The following is a 23,802-nucleotide window of genomic DNA, read 5'->3' as shown; positions in this document are numbered from 1 at the left end:
GGATTGTATAGTGTACTGCCGCTATTTTTGCCAATTCCCCGTCCGACTCGCATTTAGCTTTTACTAGATATATCAAATATTGTTCGGCCGGCTCCCCTCTAATAAGACAATTATTAAATTGTTCTTCTGCTTCTGAGACGGCTCTCTCTAACTCCCTTTGCAGTGCCCCTTCCATTTTGCGTTTATGAATACTATAACTACATGTTTCTCCACGGACACCTGCCTTGAAAGCATCCCATATGACTCCCACCGATGCAGTTCCTTTATTATATTCAAAAAACTCTGTGATCCATTTCGACATATGTAGTACATAATCCTCTTCTAAGAGAAGTCTTCTTTCAAAAGTCCATACCCGAATAGGTCTTTTACCTCCTTCTAATTTTAATTCCAAAATTAACGGGTTGTGATCACTTAAAATTCTTGGCAGTCTTTCAATCTTGACCCTTGACATTAAATTGTTAGAGATCATAAAATAGTCGAGCCTAACGCAAACTTGGTGTGGTGCGGAGTAGTAAGTATATCCTTTCTGTTGTGATCTAATTGTGCCCCAAACATCATTCAAGTTATTATTACACAGGAGATCAACAAGTGCCTTATGGACTCTTTTCTTACGGCCTTTATAACATCTATTATGACCAGTTCCTAACCCGTCAGCCCCATTAATGTTCAAATCTCCTCCTATAATAACCTGTGGGGGCCAAGCAGCTAGCTCAGAGTCTAAAAACTGTAATACCTCCGGATCATCCTGCGTGGATCCATATACTGACACCATAGTTGTCCAAGTCCCATCTATCTCTATCTCTGCTATGGCCCATCTTCCCCATTTGTCCTCTAATTTTCTCCCTATTATCAAATTCTTCCTCCTTGACAGAATGGCAACTCCTCTATTTTTAGCACCTTGTTTAGAGCTAGCTATGAGCTGATAGCCCAACTGATTCAAACAAAACTCCTGGGTACTCATTATGTGCGTCTCTTGCAGAAAAATAAAATCCACATTCATCTGGCGTAAACGAGCACCTATCTTATACCTCTTTTGGATATCATTTAAGCCGCTCGCATTCCATGTTACAAACCTAAGTATCATTACTGAATTGCCCGGAACCATTGACTGCTTGTTCACTTGTCATTATTTTAACAAAATTCGACTTCAGTACTACTGATACATATAATGCATAGATATTGATTTCGATACTCCCTCCCTTGACACTCTGCCACTGAGTCCTTTTTTCCATCGTGTACCCACCATGACCCCAACAATTTTCATTGCCTTTGTGCCCTGTCCCTAAGTTCTCCCCCCCCCCCCCCCCCAGAGAGCCCACCCTCAGGATCCCTCCCCCCCTACGGGCAAATAGGTCCATAAGACCTATGTCTGGCCGACGTTTGCCACCGGGTTGTCCCACCCCCCCCTCCCTGATTTTCCTTAACTATATACGTCATTCAGAATGCTCCCTCGCGTATAAACATAGTTAGGCAAGTATACTGTCACTGGAAATTTTTGTCAACAACTCCTACCCATTAGGTAATGGTTTTGCACTTTAAACAGGTATATCAACCAACTTAAACAGCAATAGAAAATTAACCATATCAAAAATGAAAAGAAAAATTTTCCTCGAGAATAAGTATATGGCAAGAAAAAAGGAATAGGCAAAGCAGTTAGAAGCACTGTTGTACAATCAACCTTCAATTAAAAGTTTATAAAAATATACTTAGAGATCTAATTACTCCTGCTACCCTTCTTTTCACCTTTTTTTTTTTTTTTTTGTATAATATGCTACTTTTTACGGGGTATGTTTTTGACAGGGCCAGTTTGTACATCTTGAACCTCCAGAGTACTACGTGGAGACTTTTGACGGCTCCTATTCTCTCTCAAGTAGGTGAGATATTCTTGTGCCATAATTTCAGAATAAAAAACTCTGAAATTACCCTCTAGTCCAACTTTTAGACGTGCTGGAAACAAAAGGAAAGCCTCATAGCCTATATTTTGAAACGGAGTAATGAGCTGCCTCATCCGCCACCTTCTTTCCACGGTGGCGTGGCAGAAATCAGGACGGGCAAAAAACTCAGTTTCCTTGTAGGAGCGTTTAGACTGTGGCTTTGCCTTGTTGATTATTTCTTCGCGTAAAAGAAAGTTACCAACATAAATCAATATTGCACGGGGCTTGCCCTGCAATCCCTTTCGTACCAGCGGGAATCGATGCGCTCTTTGAATCTCATGTTCCCAGTCCCATGAGGCTAGATCGGGAAATGCACCTTTCAACAATTCAATAACAAAAGCTCGTACATCCCCCCCCCTCTTTCCCCTCCTGAATTCCAATTAGTCTGACATTATTCCGCCTTTGTCTGTTTTCGAAGTCCTCTAGCTTCCAAAGCATGTCAGCAGTTGTCTTATCCTCATCATCACCGGCATCTTTCATCTTAACAAAATCGTCTTCCAATTAACTTGTTCTGACCTCTAGCTCAGATACTCTCCCAACCATGTCCTCATACATTTTGTTAACCTTATGCAGAGAGGATTGTATCTTTTTGTTTGCACGTTTGGCCCTCCTGCTTGATCTCTGACTCTCAGCATGTGCCTCAGTTTGGATTTGCTTTAAAGTCGAGAATAGGACTTCGAAATTTGAGGCACCCCTTTCAGAGCTTCCCTCAGCTCTGTGAGAGGTAAACTCCTGAACACTTGTTTCCGTATTAACAAATACTCCAGTCTGGGTTATTCCGCACTCTGCTGTATTATCCCAAACTAATTTTTTTGCAACTGGTTTCACTTGTCTTCTGTGTGGTGCTTTAGATTGATTCCTGCGACTTGGGTTGCCGGTTTTCGCTTTACCCTTATATACAGAGTCATTATCTTTTGATTTCCTAAGCTCCTCTCTTAGACCCTTTTTTACTTTTGGCCTTACCACTTTTTGGACTGTCTCATGCTCCAATGAATCAGTATCGCTGTCCGAGAGGGTTGAGGCGTCACCATGCCTGGATATATCAGTTTCTGAATCTAAGCCTGAGCCTACCACAGACTCTGATGTGCCTGATTCTGAATCTGAAATAGATGGGCTGAGCGGTTTGTTTCGCTTCCATCAAGCTCATCCTCGTCTTCCTCATTGTCTGCTTCATCATTCCCAGTGAAGAAAATCTCTTCACCAGGTGATGCCAACAATGGCTCTGGAATACTTTGTAAATGCTTTATGTTACCAGTGCTTGTGCTTGTGGCCCCTAAGATGTAATTATTTAACTTCAATGGCTCCATTGCTTCCTGTACTTGTGCCTGTGTCTGCACTTCCATAACCTGCATTCCTCCATTATCTCCAAGGGGGGCGGTATTCACAACCTCACTCACCGCATTGTTCGCGGCGCCATGTTCAGAATCTCTAATCCGGTATAGGACTGAGGATGGATCTGTAGGATTGTTTTCTCCCTCTGTTAAGGCAATATCTGCATCAGGCTCCTGGCCCTTTAAATCCGTGGCTCCGCCCCCTGCTACTGCCGCTGCTGAAAGGAGGGCTGCTCCCTCCGGTTCTGTAACCTCTCCCCCTGCGAGATGCTTCGCCAGACTGCCTGTGATCTCGATGCCCACCGGGACCTCAGTGGCCCCAGCGGCGGCCACTGCAGCACTCTGCCCTCGCGTGTGACCCAGCCTCTCTCCACACATAGCCGCCAGCGTGGGGATGGAAGGCGCCTGCTGCTCCGCCTGTGTAACCGCCAAAACTCCTGCTGCTAGTCCCGGTGCAGGTAGGAAGGACTCCACTATTGTAGTCTGTCGTAATGCTGGCTCTTTTCCCAGTGCTTCCGCCAATTTCAGGTCGATAATCCCCTTGCATTGTCCTTTACCGGATCGGGCACTTTCCGTCTTGCCCGCTTTGATCAGCTCTTTTTCCTTTAGTTTTCGTGCCGTAGCCTCTTTTGCTTCTTTCGCCGCCTCTCGCCTTAACTGAGCTTTGGACCTTGACTTAGCTCTCAAATTGCTGGCCGAGGCTCCAGGACCATCTGCAAACATTTCATCGTCCTCGGAGTGGGCTAAATCGTTGCTTTTGTTGTTCGTGCGATATATTTTAGGGGCCATCGTTGTAGTGTAATACGAGCGTCCCGCCTGAAATGTCCTTTCAATTAGTGCTTTGAACGATTCCAAAAAAGTTCTCCCCTTTATTTGACTTCTTAAGATCCTTAAGTATTAGGGGCCAGTCCGTCAAAGTTGCAACCATCTCATCCACGGGCACTCCAGGATATAATGCTAGATATAAAATACTGCGTCGCGCCAAAACTTTTGATAATATTATCAACTAGGTGAGCATTCTTTCATTCCATCAAGCCACCATCAGGAGCAGGGTGGGGTGCAACCTTCCCCTACGGCGTCTCGGCGGCCATCTTGCCCCAGCAGACCTACCTTCAATGCGTAAGCATTGATGGTGTCTGCTTTAGACCTATTGTCACCCGTATTGAGGAATGAAGACACGAGTCAGACGCGCGCTTTTCTTTCTTTCTTAGTCAGTTTTGACCTCGGGAGCGCGCGTCTGAGCCGCGCTTGCGCAGACGAACTCACCACACACACACACAGCCAGCCCCCACCCCTCTGCATGCACGCACACACGCTGCCACCCCCCCACCATACACACACACTCACATACACGCAGGCAGGCACACACACAAGCACAACACACGCAGGCACATACAAGCGCACCCCCCCCTCCCCTCCCCAGGGCTTACATACACACACAAACGTGCACACACTCACTCCCAACCCCGCTCACCGGGCACACGCAGGGCTTCCATCACTGGGGGGGCGGGCACCGTCAATGTGCCCCGACGCCCCCCCCTCACCGGCTCCTCTCGTCCTGTCCCTCCGTGTCCAGACTTCGCAGCCCGCTCCGTTGTTTCTCCGCCCCTGCAGGACAGTTCGTGCGTGTCACACCTCTCCTTTCTCCCGGCCGGAAATCCCATTTGCGTGTCAGGCCTCGTTTTCACCACGCATTTTTTGTTTGTTTTGTTGCTGGCTTGTTTTTGATTCGAAGACGCCTCTTGCACCAAAAAAAACCAGTAGCAGACAGCAGCTGCTCATGGTCTGGTTGTTCCCGTGTTTCAACTCTACAATTTTGCAGCGAACTGTGCCCTAACTACGTGGCGCAATTACACAATGTGGTGTAATTTCAGGAATTTTACGTAACCAGCCTAACATGAAATTCTAAAAATGGCACAGATTACATCAGCGTAATTAACATTCTGCCTGGGCTAAGAAAACGAAGGCAATACGTGCGGAATTCGGGGTGGTTAAATACCGATTCTGCACGTTAACTCAGTTCAAGGGTAAACTCGGAATAGGAGGTATTTACCACATCCAGCAAGTATGTCACTTTGAGGCAACGTAGTTTTTCAGGTGGTGTTCGTATCTCTCCTATTCACAATACTTGTAATGAGAACCATGTTGATGCAAGGAGTGTGTCCTTATTTCAGCCCAGGCATTGAAGGACTGGCGAGGGCATTCTTCACAGCCAGCAGCTCCAGATCAGTGTCAGATGCCCCTGCCAGCAGAATGGCCAAGCAGGCCAGGCTACAAGGCTGTATGAGCAAGTACCATCCCCATTCCGTGACTCTAGTCTTCATGATAGGCAGTCTTTGTTGCTGCACCTCAGTGGAGCAGTAAGGAGTGCAAAGTTTAGAGAGAGCTATAGTCAGCAGAAAGGTCTTGGGCTACATGCGTGAGCCTGGTGGCACGTATGCAGGCTGGAGTTAGCTTAGCTTGATGTTGCATGCACCTTCAGGCAAGGAAAGGGGTTGCAGCTGGTTGGCACACTTCTGTTGGCATCCAGTCGAGGAATTAAAACTAAAGTGGATGGGCACTTAGACTTTCCACAAGGTCGTTTGGTAAGAGGCAGGCTTTCAGGGAAGTAATTCTTTGAAAAGGTCATAGTGTTTAATAATAGGAGGCTGGTTGGAGATTTTGCACTTGGCAGATGATAGGAAACTGGTTCACGTATTTGTAGTTTTTTTTTTTTTACATCATAGTCACCCTTTGGTGGATTTGGCACGATATCGTCAGTGGGGTAAAGTTTGCAGTAGAGCCAGTGGGAGAACATATGGTTGGTTAGCCAGAGCTAGTTTTTTATTTGGGGAGGGAGCTCTGTAGACATCCTCACGTCTCGCAGGAAAAGGCAAGAAGTAATGAACAGGAAGTAATGTAATGTAAGAGAGGGGAGTTGAAGGATGTAGTGCACGCCTGTACCAAATGCCAGCAGCTGAGACATCTGCTACAGAACTTGAGGTGGGAACTGCTCTTACAGAGTGGAAAAAACAATTTGAAATGGAAGGAAGGTATAACCTGCATGGACAGTCACTTGGTCTTACCATTGCTCCTTGCCGATGCACACCTATTTGCTTTGGCCATGCTTTTTAATAATTCTGTTCCACATTAGCAAAAAAACAAAAAATACTTGTCTCCTAATGCCGAACTTCAGCAGAAAAAAAGCCTGAAGAAAACTATCATGATTCTACAGTGGTCCCTTTGACTCGTGCACCTGCATAGTGGATTTTCGTCACAATAAAATACACTGAACATAATCTTCACAAAAGTTATTTACAAAAATGTTAAGCTATTGGCATTATAAATTACAATAACTTTTACTTAAGTATTAATTATTAAAAAAAATTAAAAGCCATTGTTATTTGTAATATCAATACATCTAAATCACGTAAATACAACACCTATTCCATTACAAATGCTATAGGTGTCACATTTGCAAAGGTTATAACTATTGGCATTGTAAATGACAAAGCTATTCATTTCGCTATTTTCAAAACCAACACATAAATGAAAAAATTGTCATTTACAATACCAATAGCGCAATCTTTCCTAATGCAACACCTATTGCATTGCAAATGCTTGTTTCAATTTCCTAGTTGGCAAAGTAAACTGGGTTGAGTGTGTTTCACACACATTTGACACATTTCCTCTGGGATAAGCCTGACTCTACTGTGTGTAACTTACTTGCCCTGACTAGAGTGGGGCGTTCTGCTTGGCTTGGGTTCATACCCTAGCCAACCAGAAACCCCATTTCTATCAAGTACATCATATTATTCTGGCGTCTAGGAATGGACAGGTTTTTCTGCGGGTGCTTGTTCTGTGCCGATTGCGAGAAGGAGACTCCAGATGAACACTGCACCATTACATCATATTGAATTCCTGGCCAAACATTGGATGAAGTAGGGGATTGACATGATAGGCCTGTTTGAATTTACTATACATCTTGAATCGTTGTGCACGTGTCTTTATTGATTATTGCAGCTAGCAGTTGAAGTCAGCTTTGTCGATGAACTTGCTGCCACTAGAGGGGTGGTATTTTCCTTTTTGTCCCCTTTTTTTATTGGATTTTAAGACCCATCATAAGGAACATTAACCAAATACAGTAGAGTTACACAGAAAAGAAGGAATAGGGAAACAGTGAAGAGAACATACAGGTGTAAATAATGAGACCATCATGACAATAACAGCATGTACCACATTAATGACTAATACATTCTAGATTAATTCACAAGGCATAACCATATTTCAATCGAAAACACGGATTTGAAGTATGTCTATCAATCGCTGGGCCATTTTTCAAAAAGGACCTGGAGGGGAACCAGACCACATTCATCTGTCATCTATATGGAGACCACTGGGGCTTTATATCTTCAATGCCAACCGGTCCACACTCTACCTTGCAGGAATGTGGGCACTGCGTCTCGTTTTTGGGCAATGCATCCATTAATGTATCTCATCAGGCTACTGCTGGGGTGCAATCTGATCAGTCGGCTCCATCTGGATGTGTCAATAAATAGGATTGCAGTGGTTGCCATATATTATTTGGTCTGGCAGTGTGTGGTTGTAACATGGCATACATGTCATAAGTGGTATGAACAGTATATTAAGTTGTGGAACCATGTTGGATCAGAAATCTCCCCCCCCCCCCCCCGCAATGTAACAAGATCTGTCTCTTAGCGAGGACAGCACAATTGCAGCGAGCCTCTTAACTCCTGCAGGAAGTGGTTTCACATAGCCCCACCTGGCCAGCAGTGGGGTTGGATGCAATTCTCTTTCAATCATCTGGCTTAGATAGCAAAATATCTCCTCCCAGTATGCCGGTATAGGCATGCAGCTCCAGGTGCCGAAACCCAGCCTTATCCGTTGCGCATCTAGATGACCTGCTAGCGCCAACCTTCGCCAGCAGGCGTAACGTAAGCTGTTTGGTGAAGATACTAATTTATGGCGGTGATTGCCTGATATATAACGTGTTTGTTCACAGCAGTTTTACCATATCTGATCTGGCAAGGGATAACCCAAATCTGTTTCCCATGCTGCCTCTGCCCCCACTCTGACCGCAAAATACACAATGATGGACGGAATGTTGCACATTGGCAAAACATTCAACCCCAGTCACAGATCTGGGTTTAATCCATCGTTATTTGGCTCACCAAGCCATCTCCGGTTCAGACATGGCCATATACAAATCAGTCTTGACCCTGTGCCTCATGGGAACAGTCCAGCCCGAACTGCCAAGCCATGCCTTCCCTGGACCGGAATCAAGCATCCTAGGACCAGTTTCGGGGTTTCACACCTCTTCAGCCAGGATAGCTTGACTCCAGTGGCTTAGTGAGCACGGGACCCACGTCTGGGCATACCCTTCCCACATAGGGCGAACAGCAAAACACACGCTAAGCCACTGGAGTCAAGCTATCCTGGCTGATGACGGCTGATAGCCAGAAACCAATCCTAGGATGCTTGATTCTGGTCCAGGGAAGACATGGCTTGGTAGTTCGGGCTGGAGTGTTCCCATGAGGCACAGGGTCAAAACTGATTTACATATGGCCATGTCTGAACTGGGGTGGCGTGGTGAGCAAAATAACAATGGATTAAACCCAGATCTGTGACTGGGGGTGAATGTTTTGCCAATGTGCAACATTCCCTCCATCACCTTGTGTGTTTTGGTTTCCCCCACTCTGACCGCCAGTCGCAGCGAGATTGATAAATGATAGAGGCGGAGACAAGGTGCGATCGATCTGCTCGCCGATGTAATTGTCCGTGTAAGAGTGGTGAAGTCTGCAGACTCCTCAAGAGGGGGGTTGGGAGTATCACGCGTGTCAAGATAATCTATGTGAAACAAATCAATTCCATATAGGGCACATTCTGCACACTCCGTAAGTCTGCCATAGTTCGTATCTGACAGTCCCGGAAAAGATCTCCCAATGTATACAAGTTATACTTCGTTAGGGTACGTTTAGTAAGTGTTTTAGTAGTAGGGGGTAACCATGGATTATCATGCAGTGATATATGGGGTGGGAATAGAGCAGGCCAGCGTTCATGTAGCGTTGTAGCGTACAAAAGGCCTAGTAGGTAGTTTGCAGTGTTCTATCTCAGATGGTGTCCTGGGAAGTCCTATAGGTATTATTGAGGACAGTGGGCATGGGTGGGCCTGTGACCATTCTGGTTTCAGATATTGCAGCCTGGCGCTAGGGTGATACCAAAAATACGTGCAGTGTATTTGTGCGACTGAATTGTATAGGTAAAAGTCTGGGAATCCAAAACTCCCTAGTTGATGTGGCATAGTTAAGGTCCTCCAGAAGATTTGCGGTTATCTCTCAGCCCAAACCAATCTTATCAGCATGCCCCAGAGCGTGTCAAAAACTTAGTTGTAAGGGCAATGGGAAGAGGGGTGGTATTTTTCAAAGGCAATTTTTACAGTTAAGATTTCCAAAGTACCATAGAGAGTATATGGGCTGGAAACCCGATAACTCGAGTTCCCCAGCACCATGATGGCTTCACTGAACCCATTAGTGTTTGGTGCCATCAACTCCTCTCAGTAAACCCACACTGATGTTGTTTTAAAAAATTATAATTTCTGAACCCCTAAGTTTATTTTAGGATTTTATAGAGCAATTCCTTCTTCTTAAGCATGCTTCTCCTTTTTCTTTGCGATTCCAGATCAGAAATATTTTAGTAGGATTTGACCCTAGGCTTTTCCCTGCCTGAAGTTAAACACCATTTGTGTATCCTTGTTGTAATTGCTTGGACTTTACACAGACACGGAAGCATTTAGTTGGCAAACAGGATCAGTAAGATCATTAGTAAAGTGAAAAGTCTCAGTTGACAGTTGGGGAGCTCATAGGCTCCTATTTCTTGGACGAAAGGATGTTACTCAGAAAAGTATCTCACCGGCATAGCAGAAAGTGGGTGGGAGCAATTCATGGTGTGTAATGTGCATTTGGTTTTCATTTATTATGGAATTCCTTACATAGCGAATTGTTAATGTTATTTTCGTTCATGAACCCTAGTAGGTGGCCAACTTTTTTTTGTAACTACCAGTGTCGGCTGCCACCTATGGGGAGTGGTGTGTCAAGCAAATGGGAGGTGGGTGCCAGGGCAACATTGCATCAACAAAATTGCCGACATGCATTACATCATCGTAACTTTAAAACGGTAATGTAATACATGTCCGCGATCTTGTGCACATATATTATGATGCATTACATACATTTAAAACATTTAAGAAAAAAAAACTCACCTATCTTGTGGCACGTCTGCACCCGTCCGGTGTCCTTCACTCCTCCAGCAAGTTCCCAGTTAACTGCCCTAATCAATCCTGGCGCTGCTGTCAACTAACATGAGAGCAGCATCAGGATTAGATGGAGCGGGCTCTCTCAGCGCTCCAAAGAGCACGAGAGACCTTCGCTTGGTCTCAACCAAGCTGTTCAACACAGCTGGTTTGAGAGGTTTAAAGTGTGCATGTATGGTTGGCCAAAGGGACATGCGCACTTTAAGTGCCCTGCCCATATCTTCTTTCAGCAGCTGCCAGTCAGCAGTTTCCCCGTCCCCGTCCTGATGCTTGGCTGGTGACTGGTTTATTGAAAAATAAACTGGTAATACATTATCAGTATTCCCATTTCATTTGTCATCTCAGGGGCATGGTGGGCATTTCAATAGGTAGGGCGATGCTCCTCCACCTTAATGGAGGAGCCGTCCCTGGTAACTACGGAGGTCTAAGGAACCCATGGACAAAATAGGAATCACTTAAACAATATTGCTTTTGTTATTTTAAACTGTGTTCTACTACAGATTGTACGTTCATCAGATGTGTGCACTGACTCATACAAGACTTAAAAACAGTTACTCTCAGGAAGGTTGCTAGATTTGCCACAGATCAGCTCAAGGGCAGCCCTTCCACTCTAGTCTGACTTCCTCACACCAAAAAGATCTGAATTCCCTCTCTGTCTGTTCTCTTTATGATTCTTCTGGCAGTAATTACATCATCGTCTCAATTTAGTATGAACATGTTTAGTGAAAGTCTGTCTTCCCATAGCATCTTCCCGCCAGGCCATTCAGCAGCTGCCTTCCCCTGTACTGTCCCTGCTGGTCTCATCTGCTTTGGTGTGTGGGGTGAAGACATCCATGAGGATGAGCCGGATCCAGGTGCAATGCTCCTCTGAACTCCTTGAAGAAGGACTTGACAAAAACAACACTCATAAGGAGGGCTTCTGAATCTTTTGCACATCCCCACTTTTTCTTGCATCCCCTACTCGTCTCACCTCTGCCTAATAGATGCAGTAAAGTCTTTAGAAAGGACAGACTGAAATAGACTCCTCTCCAAGGAAACAAGACCCACTCTTATTTCTGCCTGACTCCATGACTCAAAAAGGCACTTCAATCTTCCTGCCATTCTGTGTACATCGTCTGTAGAGATTATGAGAACTGTAATCTGTGCTGAAAGCTCTCTGCCCCCTTGTGTTTGTGACTCATTTAAGTCAGACTTTTATGCATGACATTTTGAGATGTGTGCCTGCTGTTTAATTGTTTCTGTTCTGGTACTGGCTGATAACACCTCACCTTGTCAAAAAGTTAGGTTTCTTCGTTTCACCGTGGACACCAACCTCAGTCTCAAGGACCACACTGCCAAGGAAACAAGTACAGCCTGGTACTATCCAAATGGAGGGAATAATGAGCAGACGTAGACCTTCTCTATTAATGCACCAAGGATCTGAACCAACATTCCTGTATCTATCAGGGCCTCCCAAACCCTGGAACAAGCTCAAGAGACACCTCTTCGAAAGAGCAGTACATCACATTTCTAAATTCTTGCTTTATGCACACCTCCTTTTACTCATCCCAAACCTCATCTTACTACTATGATCTCCCACATAACACTTTATAGACTCTTCCCTTTCCATTATCGTAGTCAATCCAGCCAACCGACACAGCTCAAATTAACTCCTATTTCCCTTTACTAATCCACCACTAATCCATTTTGGGTTCCGGAGTAGCATGCTTCTAGCCGAAAAGCGCTTTGACACCTTGTCAGGGGTAGTAAGTAGAATATAAATACAATTATGATGCCGTTACTGTTCACTTCTCAGAGAACCCAGTTTCCCTCCAGTCAGTCATTTACACTGCATGGGGCTCCGTAGTGGATTGGATAGGATCACGTCAATGATTAGAATACCTTAATCGCAATTATTTTGAGTGAGAGAAAATAAGTACTTCCGAGTCTGGGCTTACATTCCCTCCCTGACCCCCACTAAAAATCAGTAACCTAATAGGGAGCCGCAATCAACGACCAAAAGGTCAAGGGAGCAGCCGCAGGTCAAACAAGCATTGGAAATGCAACAGGTCTCGCATTAGAAAAGTTGGAGCTGTTGGCCTTGTAAATCTAATACTTTTTAAAGTTATGTTTATGTTTTTATAATAGAAAATGTATTAATTTTTTTATTGTAAATGCCAATATTTATAGAATTGGCAAATGTGACACCTACAGCATTATTTAACATTCTTTTGTGTCATTTGTAATAAAGCTTGAAACATTGAGAGAACATATTTGAACAAGTGATGCTGTGGTGGTGCTGCGTGATGCTGTGGTGGTGCTGTGGTGGTGCTGTGGTGGTGCTGAGGTGGTGCTGTGGTGGCACTGAGTGGTGCTGTGGTGGCGCCGAGTGGTGCTGTTGTGGTGCTGCTGTGGTGGTGCTGAGTGGTGCTGTGGTGGTGCTGAGTGGTGCTGAGTGGTGCTGTGGTGGTGTTGAATGATAATGTGGTGGTGCTGAGTGATAATGTGGTGGTGCAGAGTGGGGATGGGGTAGCGCTGAGTGAATATGTGGTGGTGCAGATGGCAGAAAGGCACAAAAAACGAGTCTAACAGAGGGCAGAAGGGCACAAAAAACTAGTCTAACAGGGGGCAGAAAGGCACAAAACAAACTAGTCTAACAGAGGGCAGAAGGGCGGAAAAAACAAGCGAGCAAGGCCCAATACAAATGTGGGAGGAGGACATGGTGGGCTAAAAGCAGCCGGGGGTGTTACATGTAAACAAAAACGTGCAGTTGCTTGGGAGCAGGGACCTAGCTAAATAAATACTATAAAAATAGCCACACTGTCTTGATTGTGCTGATGGCTTTGCCAGTATTGTGTAAACATTTCGATATACGAACTGGCATAATTAATGTTGGGTAGAGTTTGGATACAGGATTTATATTTGTTTATGTTCTGCAACCACAACATGAGTACAAAACATGGTCTGGGCTGGCAAAAGATAGCAAGTGCTTCAAAGCTGAAATAGCGAGACCTAAAAAAACAAGTCAGATGGGGGTGGGGGGCGGGGGGCAATGGGAGTGAGGGATTGGGAGGGAAGCCCTGGCGAAGCGTCGCGCCATGCGGAAGGAAGAGCTGCCACCTTTAGAACGGGGGAACCGGGTTCAAGTCTCAGCGTCAACTCAACATCCTGTGATCTTGGGCAAACCAGTTAATCTTCATGTGTGTCTAATAGCAAAAAGAAAACCAAAATGAAAGTGTCTGTGTGTAATGTGAACGGTGCTCATGTAAAGAACTCCTGGACCTCCGGGGGCACGGATGACGGCTGAAGCTGTAGAGATGGGTCGAACAAGTGAGCAAGGGCCAATACAAATGTGGGAGGAGGACATGGTGGGCTAAAAGCAGCCGGGGGTGTTATATGTAAACAAAAACGTGCAGTTGCTTAGGAGCAGGGACCTAGCTATATGAATACTATAAAAATAGCCACACTGTCTTGATTGTGCTGATGGCTTTGCCAGTATTGTGTAAACATTTCGATATATGAACTGGCATTATTAATGTTGGGTAGAGTTTAGATACAGGATTTATATTTGTTTATGTTCTGCAACCACAACACTAGTACAAAACATGGTCTGGCAAAAGATAGCAAGTACTTCAAAGCTGAAATAACGAGACCTAAAAAACAAGAACATCGCCTAAAGAAGCTTTTAGGGGCGGGGGAGCGGATCCCTTTGAAGCATGGCCTCGCGGCAGTGAAAGAAGTGTGAAAACAGCAAGGATGTTAATTAGGGGGAGGAGAAGTGAGGCTGAGAGCGCTGGGGAAGCAACAGATGGCTTTGATGTGGAGGCAGGCGGCTCGGGCGGATAGAAGCGCGTGCACAGGACACATGCACTTCTAGAAATCCGCATTTTTCAGACCTTAGTTTAGCTCTTAGTTTAGCCCCAATAGGTCTCGTCCTATCCATTCCTGCGGAATGGGATAGGCGTGACCTAAAAAGCTTGGGATCCACTAAGTTATAGTCAAGACTAGAAGTTCAAAATCATGTTTGCAGAATTTATAGGGTCAATAAATGCATATACTTTGTTAATAGTCCTTGTTTAGTTTTTCATTTTATGAACGGAGAGCTTTATTTAATAACTGTTCTATTGCATAGGACAGAGCTGTAGCTAGTGGTTTGTCAGGATTGATATGCATTTCTTTTCAATAATCAAACTGTATATATTTATATGTGTGTGAGTCTGTGTGTGTGTGTACACACACACACAAGATGTATTTAGTTGGGACCTACTGTACATTTTTGTAGATTTGTAAATGGCTGTATTGTATGTGCGCTTATAAGATATCTTGCATATCGAATAAAAGCTTATGACTGACATTGGCAGATGTATAGAAAATAGAAGCATTTCAGAAAATGTATGTGATGATCTGAAAATCAAAAATAAACTGAATCCATGTAGGGAGTTTGGCCAATGAGGCCTCACTAGATTTGCACAAAAAGAAATTCAGCTAGTACAATAGGGTCACCTGCAAAAACCGCTAACTTGACAGACACATCACTTGCTGTACATGCTTTATTAAAGCTGTGAGTGTCTGTTTTATGCTGGTCAACCTGAATACTAACTTGGACAGAGATGGGTTTTATTTTCTACTTGTATCCAGTTTTAGGGTATCTTTCATAGATTCACATTCCTGAGGGAGTCTCCTCTGAGCTCTGCTCAGCTTTCCTAATTTCTTGATTTCCAGTGCCAAACTCTGTCATCACACAAGCTGCTCAGCGGAAATCAAAAAATCCTTCCGCTCCACTGGCCGCTCCTCCGGAAAAAGACGGTAGACGGCTTGATAATATCTCGTCAATGTCCGCATTGACAGTGCATGCATCCAATTCCTTGGCACGGTTAGGATGCTATAACCGGCAGATGTGGGCAGATATTGCTCCATATCTTGTGGCCTTGCCAGATGACTCCAAAGAAGAAGCAAAAAAAGATCTTGCTGGAGGGCGAACGTACTGCATCCGAGATAATAGATTGCGTAATGGATATCGCCTCTACTGGATTTCGCCAACTGGCTGGCGCAGCTGTACTACGGCGCCTGGGTTGGTTAAAGGCAACTTCATTCCGACCAGAAGTGCAAGCACCAGTTTTGGACATGCCCTACGATAAGCTTCTTTTTGGAACATACATTGACGAAGCTCTTCAGGGTATAAAAAAGGATACGGACACATCTAGAGCTTTGAGTACCCTTCAATTCAAGAACCCACCTTTTCGTGGCTCAAGGGGAAGAGGACAGTCCTCTACAAGAGGTGATTACCAACACTGATCTTCCTACTCTTCCAATCAGCAGTATCAGCCACAATACCAACAGCGTCAGCAGCAACAATCAACTTATACTACGTCGTCCTTTCGTGGCAAAGGAGGTCGACAGAAAGACGCTGCTCGGCGACAATGACTTTCCACTACCGCCGGTCTCCATTTCCTCTCCACCCTCAAGAGTTGGAGGAAGAATTTCCCACTTCCTACACAATTGGAAACAAATAACAACGGACCGTTGGGTTCTGCAACTAGTTCAATTTGGACATTCACTAGAGTTCATTCAAATTCCTCACCAAACCCCTCCCCGACCTATGCTTCACAAAAATCTACATGCTCTACTCCTGGAACTGTCACTTATGCTCCAGAAGGAAGCTATAGAAAGAGTTCCTCTTTGTCAACGGGGAAGGGATTTTGCTCCCGTTTTTTCCTGGTACGCAAAAAAGAGAAGAAATGGATACCAATTTTAGACTTGGGATATTTCAACAAATTTTTTAAAAAGCAGTCGTTTCGTATGGTTACCATCCAGGAAGTATTGCAACTCTCAATGCAGACGACTACATGGCGTCATTAGACCTTCAGGATGCCTATTTTCACATCCCTATCCACCGGAATCACAAGAAATTTATGAGATTCACAGTAGCGGGCAGACCTTACCAATTCCGTGTCCTACCGTTCGGACTCAAATCTGCGCCACTCATTAGGTTTCGCCTAAGTGACAGCTGCGCACTGCGCAGCTTTTCGCGCAGGCGAAAACCTAATGAGAATACTATGTGGCTTGGGAATCCGCCCTCTGTTCCATTGGCTAGCTCCATAAATGGAGGCTAGCCATTGGAACAGAGATCTGTCCGTCATGGCCGGACCAGATTCGTGGGTGTTCCCGCGATTTCTTCCCTCTCCACCCTTTTCTGATCATCATCGCGGCGGTGGGTGTGTGCTATTTTTTTAGTCTGTCCGTCATTGCCGGACCAGATTCGCGGGCGTTCCCGATGACTTTTCGCATTCCGCAACGTCATGCGGCCGTGGGCGGGGTTTATTTTTTTTGTCGTCCAGGTTTGTTTTGGCCATTCCGCGGCCGACCGCCGCCGGAGGAAGTTGAGGTGAGTGCTTGTTTTTCCTTGCCTTCCCGCCCCCCCCTCCCGCTGTTTGTTCCCGCCCCCGCTGTCCGTGTGCCCGTGCTTCTTGTTTTTAACGTGTTCGCCCGACTTGCTCCAAGAGTGTTGTTCTTTCTTTGCACCCTCTCCCATCTTTCGCCTGCCATGTCCCTACCCCGCTCTCAGTGTCAGACTCACAGCACTTCTGCTCCTCACGCATGCTCGTTCTCTGGGTTTCTCTCTTCTTTCCCGCCCTTCAGTCCCATTCTCTCCTGCTTCGGTGGCCCGGGCGGCTTCTCTCTCTCCACACGCCGGTGACACGCAGCCTGTTACTGGAGCCTCTGGACGATGCCTCCGGTTCACTCGCAGCTTCAGCTGCCGCTGTGCCCTGTCCGCTCTGTAAGAGTTCTTACCTGTGAAGTCTGTCATGGGTTCATCTTCTTTGAACTCATTTAAGTCGGGAGTCAAAATCAGTGACCACAGTCTGAAACCCACCTACCTCTATATTAACTTACCGCCCCTTTCTTCGTTTCTCTTACGCCTCTCGCTTTTTTTACTTCAACTTCGCACCCGTTTCTGTGAATGTCTCACTTCTCTTTTTCTGTTGCCCCTCGCTTCTCTCTTCTTTCTCCCTTCTCTCTTCTCCCCACCACTCTGTCTCTATTCTCCCTCTCCCGCACTTTCTTTGTGTCTTCCCTCATCTCCATCTGCTCCGTCTCCTTTCCTTCTTAACCCCGTCTCCTTTTCACACACTTACTTTTGTCCCCCCTCACCCCGCCCCTTCTCTTCTCCTTGTTTTCGTCCCCCAACCCTCCCCCTTTCTCCGCTGGCTGCCCTCCTCACCCTCCTCGATCTCCTCTCGCCCTCCCGCCTCTCTCTTGCTCATGTCTCACAAATTGTATTTCAGCGGTCTGACCTGCACATGCTTGCGCGGGGTTCCTCCCCTCCCGGACCAGGACTCTCCCCGGTCTGCCCATGAAGGCCCCGCTGCTGCCTGCTGCACTGGGTTACATCAGCCTGCTGCACCTGTCGATGTGTCGAGCCCTCTCCATGCACTCCGGGCCCGAGGACCTTCCCCCTGAGCCCAGGTAAGCGCCGGGGACTAGTCCTGTGTGTCATATCGGGGACCGGCGAGTAACACCCTGCGTCCGAGCTGCGCGATTCTGCATTCTAGCCTTGCACTTGCACCATCCGGGCCGTCCAGCCCTGCTCCCCACCTAAGCACTGTGCTGCGTCCCGTCTAGCACCGGCTGATGCAGCTCGAGGTCCCTACCATACTCTGGTTGATGCTACCCTGCCTCCAAGCGAGTCACAGGGCGTTTCAGCTAAGCGCTAGCTGACGCGAGCCTGCCTCTGATATGCGCTGGGCGGCGCCTCCTTGCACCCCTGCCTTCACAACCTTGTCTCCTAGCCATGCGGTGGATGATGCAAACCTGCATCCAATGTAAGCAACCTGGGGGGGTGCGGCCCTGCATCTCAGCAGAGCACAGGTAGGCAATACAAGCGCTGGATGATACAACTCTGCTTCCGACATAGGGGTACAGCCCTGCATGCCGGCCACCCACGTGCAGAGTGATGCAACCGTGCTTCTTACCAAGGCGTCTCGACCGGCATCGCGTACTGCCCCAGTGCGCCCTGCCGATCCTCCACTCTTGTGCCAGGTCTTCCCAGCTCCTTCGCCCACACCCAGAAGTTCTGTCACAAATACGACTCCTCTCCTCCCTCGTACACTCAAACCCAGCAGTTTCACCACAGTTCTGCCTCCTCTCTCAAGGCCACCGAGTACAATCAACTATAGACAAACAGGCGGTTTTTCGTTTTAATGTATGTCCAGATTTGTGTCGCAATGTATGGTGGTGCAGTGTATGACTGGGCGTTCGAGACCAAGTGAGTTGGGAAGGGAGCATGTATTGTATTGCACAGTCTTGAATGCACTACCTCCTACAGGGACGCCTGCTGACTCTCCTCTTGACACTCTTCTGCAGGAGTAAATGCACAAGCCAGTTTTCATCGTAGTGCAAAATGATAACTGAAATAGTTGCAATACAAATCACATTTGCGAGAGATTAAGCTATTGCCATTGTAAATGACAATGCCATTTATTTATCTGTTTTCAAAACCAACACCTAAATAAAAAGTTTGTCATTCACAATGCCAATAGCTCAAACTTTTCCAAAGATGAAACTGTTGCATTGTAAATGCTTGTTTTTACAAAATGCCTCTCTCCGGTTACCGCATATCTCAGACAACAACACCATCAGGTCTTTCCATATCTGGACGACTGGCTCGACAAAGCACCCTCTCTAGAAGGCGCGTCCAGGTCTTCCGACACCTGTCTACGGCTTTTCAATCGCTTGGTGCTCTCTCAAGACAAGTCCGTCCTCCGGCCTTCCCTGTGTATAACTTTCCTGGGTGCTACTCTCGACACCACCCCGAGGAAAGTGTTTCCGTCACAAGAACGAAGAGACGAGCTTCTTTCCTTGGCAATTCGCCTACAATCCAAAAAGTCTCTTACCTTTTCAAATCCCTGCTCAGGATGATTTCTTCCTGCATTCTACTAGTTCCACACTGTCGCCTTCACATGCGCCCTCTTCAAGAAGCGCTATCGGCTCAATGGGTCCAATGTACAGGATCATTCAACGATGTCATCCGAGTGACCCCTCAGATGGTCCAGGCTCTAAGGTGGTGGATTTGCCCTCCGAACCTTTCTCAAGGCTTGCCTTTCTTGCTTCCAGCTTCTCCACATATCATCACAACAGATGCGTCCCTGGAAGGTTGGGGAGCTTTCCTCCAAGAACTCCAGATCAGCAGGAAATGGTCCCTTTCTGACAGAAAACTCCACATAATTCTCCTCGAGCTGTCTATCTCGCTCTTCTGGCATTCCTACCACGGATCAAAAATTCTCTAGTGCTTGTGTGGACGGACAATACAACGACAATGCACTATCTAAACAAACAGGGAGGGACTCTTGCTCTAACACTCTCTCACGAGTCACAAAAAATCTGAAACTGGTTGCTATATCACAACATTTCTCTTCGGGCAGAGTATGTCCAGACAGCGTGTCACGAATGGGAATTGAATCAGCGGACTGTGAACCGCATAGTCTCTCAATGGGGCACCCCTCTCCTGGGCCTATTTGCGACCAAGCAGAACGCCAAATGCCAACACTTCGCAAGTATTTGGGCCCTTACCCCACTTCTGTCCACAAGGGCCAAACTCTTTTTTGAAAAACACTTCGCAAGCTGGCATCCCCAGAAGGGATCTCTAGGGAATGCATTTTCGATCGCATGGGGCAACGTCTCTGCATACGCTTTTCCACTGATTCCCCTAATTCCCAGGGTCCTCAGACAATTGAAAGCGGAACCTTGCACGCTCATCCTGATAGCTCCAGCTTGGCCACGCCAACATTGGTTCACGGAGCTTCACCTTCTCTCCCTTGAACCGCTGATCCAGTTGAAACCGTTTCCCTCTCTTCTCACAATAAGCCACCAACAAGTCCAACATCCGGATCCAGCATCTCTCAGATTATCAGCTTGGCCCCTGAGTTCAGAGAATTCCAGGGCCTAGACATACCTCCAGACTGTAGAGCAGTTTTGGCTCGGACTCGAGCAGACAGTACTAACAAGACATATTCCTTAAAATGGAAGAAGTTCTGTATCTGGTGCAAGTCAAAGAAAATACACACTCTTTCATCCTCTCCAGAGCAAATACTGCCTTACCTTCTCCATCTGGCGAACTCTGGTCTCGCCCATGCCTCCATCTGGCAGCAATATCCCGTTTCAGGAGACCCTTTGCAGGCCCTTCTCTGTGGTCTAATAGGTTGATTGAACAATTTCTTAAAGGCCTATATAGGATATTCCCTCCTGTAAAGACTTTAGCTCCTTCATGGCCACTAAACACAGTTCTGGCTCAGCTTATGAAACACCCCTTTGAGCGGATACACAGAGCTGATCTTAAGTATCTCTCCTGGAAAACAGCGCTCCTTCTAGCCCTTACCTCGGCAAGGCGAGTGGGTGAACTTCATGCTTTCTCAATTCAAGACCCTTTCCTTCAATTCAAACACGACAGGGTTATACTATGCACTAATCCAAATTTTATACCTAAGGTCCCGTCAAACTTCCATCTCAATGAGCCTATAGTGTTAGATCCTTTTTTTCCAAATCCTCAAACAGTGGCAGAAAGGACCCTGAAATTCTCTTAAACGCTGCCTAAAATTCTACATTGACAAGACAAAGACATTCAGCAAATCCAACCGACTCTTTGTGGCTTAAAGTCGACCTAGGAAAGGTCTTCCACTCACTAAACAAAGTATCTCTCGGTGGATCTCCGCAGCTATTACTTTTTGTCACCAGCAAGCGGGGCAACCCCTACATTCCAAAGTTCGAGCCCATTCCACGGGGGCAATTTCTACCTCAATGGCACTTTTTGGAATTGTGCCCATTGCAGACATTTGCAGAGCGGCAACATGGAAGACGCCGCATACATTTACCAAGCATTACTGCCTGGATACGGAACTCATGAAAGACGCTGCAGTGGGACAAGCGGTGCTCTGTCATCTATTTCATTAGAGGTGAGCCCTTCCTTTCATCCCACCATCCTTTCTTCTATACGCACATTTCTCTATTGTGTTTCTTACTATGCTATTTCATTGCGTTTTGGTACTTTCTATTTTCACGTTGATATGTTATCTGGTGAATTCATATATACTGTACCATTCGAAATGTGCTTATCATTGCTTACTACTCTGATTCAGGCATGTGAATCTATGAAAGATACCCTAATTCTGGATAAGGAATGTATTACTTACCTGTAACTGCAGTTATCCAGTATTGGTGTCTTTTATAGATTCACATGCAACCCACCCACCTCCCCTAGAAGCACTCGCTTGGGTCTCTCAGTGATACAACTACTTAGCACTGTGCTTACGAAAATCTGAGGGAGCTCCTTCCAGGAAGGTTCCAGAGAGTGGTGATAGCCGATTGGCTCTACTCCAAAGTTTGGTCCTTTTCACAAAAGGACATGGATAGGTTACTAATGAGACATTATTTATGTACCGGGGACTCCCATCCCGATGACTGTGAATGATTCAGGCAGGTGAATCTATGAAAGATGACAATACTGGATAACTGCAGTTACAGGTAAGTAATGCATTCTTTGTGCTTTTATACCCCTCACCTGTGCTGCTCTCTCGCCCTTGTGCTTCTGCCCCTTCGCGCACTCCACGTTGCTTTCTTTCACTCATGTTCTCTACTGCTTGTTACTTCTCTACACCTATCATGTTGCTTCACCCCACCCACTCCTGGAACCAGGTTAGCCATATATATATTTATTTATTTTGCTTTGAGCTCCATTTTAAAACGCGATTTTTGCGCTACTTATTAAAAATGTACCGATCCATCTCTGGTATGGAAATACAAAGACAAAACATTACCTTTTGTTAGTGCATCTGTGTATGTTGAATACATGCACATGCCTACATAATGATTTGGCAGTCTTGCTATTAGATCCTTTCGTTTTTTTTTTTTTGCAGCTGTGCACAGCAGCTGCGATGCTGTTCAACATAGCTAAAAACATTGTCAAAGCCAGTAGGTCTCATAGGCAGGACATGTTGGCTTTGCCACTGCTTGTTTGCTTTTGATATCAGACTGTTGGGGTGGGCGCAAATGGTAGTTGCACTCTTATTAAATGTGTTCATGTTTTTTTTCACCTTTTCCCCTTCACTTAGATTCCTTTCTCCGAAGTCGGTCAAGCAGTGACCATGAAGCTACGGCCATGATGAAGGCTCAGTTCATGAGCCTTTGGGACGGTCTTGATACAGATTACAGTTGCCAGGTACGGTTTAAGAAATGTATCACAATACAGCTGTATAAACACTGCATTTCATTTCTTATTGTGGTGTTGGCTGAAACCCAGACTTAAACATCAAGTCTTTAATTTTGCATGCAATTGACTGTTCCTTCAAAATAATTAAGCTGCCCTTTTCTGTAAGGTAAGAGTTTCGTTTCTTATGTTAAGTTTCAGCTTATTCTCTTAAAACAGCATGGACACAGTATATTAGATAGTTTGGCAGAAAATATGTGCTTGCGTCTTAATTCTTCGTTCAGTCATAATGTCTGGCATTTCTTTTACATGACAAGTCCAGACGTGTGCACATGGTCCAGCACAATCTCCCACATGTATCTGCTGAGTGTGCTTTTATCACATATCCGTTTTTTTGCAGAAGTGTCTTGCAATGCCCAGCTTCCTCAGACATAGAGCCACGTGTACTACAAATGAGGCTTTTTAAGAATTGTAATATCAGATCTTGTGATCTAATCCGGATAAAGCATAGTGTGTGTGGTTTGGTCACAACTTACAACTTTGGTTCATGCACTTTGTTGCCAGATATCCTCAGGATCCAATTTCTCATTTCGGGTGGGGTCGTTTGATGGAAAAGTTGGCCTTTTGGTTAGATGGGCTGTACATGGCTGCTAACAACCACTTCAATTCCCCTGTTCCTGGATACATCCAACAATGGTAGGCCAAGTAAGATGAGGGGTATTGGAAGCCCTGGCACATACTCCTCTAAACATTCACAAAAGAAGTATGTCCACTTGAGTAACAATCGTATTCCAGATTTCTCCCACCCGCCCCACTCCTCCTCTTCAGTATATGGTCAATATATACCATGATTTTGTCCCAAATTGTGCAAGGGGTGGTATCTGACCCATTATTGTGTTTTCTGGCATGAAGCAAACTTTATTTTTTGTAAAAATATATTTATTAAGAGTGCGTACATTACAAAATATAGCAGTATGACTGAGCCACCATTGATACATACATTGTTACCAACCAATGGTCTCCCCTTACATAAGAGGATATATTATTTCA

The 23,802-nt window shown here is 45.7% G+C and overlaps 1 protein-coding gene across 2 annotated transcripts in view; it reads left to right on the top strand.

Moving 5' to 3' along the window:
* LOC147693203 (outer mitochondrial transmembrane helix translocase-like) overlaps window positions 1-23,802 on the top strand; it is a 306,515-nt gene that overhangs the window by 57,314 nt on the left and 225,399 nt on the right. For both annotated transcript variants that reach the window (XM_086933622.1, XM_086933623.1), the window contains one exon: window positions 22,658-22,764. In XM_086933622.1, coding sequence (XP_086789748.1) covers window positions 22,658-22,764 — 107 coding nt within the window. The remainder of the gene's footprint in view (window positions 1-22,657; window positions 22,765-23,802) is intronic.

The sequence above is a fragment of the Lissotriton vulgaris genome, chromosome 8 (assembly GCF_964263255.1).
Source record: "Lissotriton vulgaris chromosome 8, aLisVul1.2, whole genome shotgun sequence".
Taxonomy (NCBI): Eukaryota; Metazoa; Chordata; class Amphibia; order Caudata; family Salamandridae; genus Lissotriton; species Lissotriton vulgaris.
This window is presented reverse-complemented; position numbering and strand designations above follow the sequence as displayed.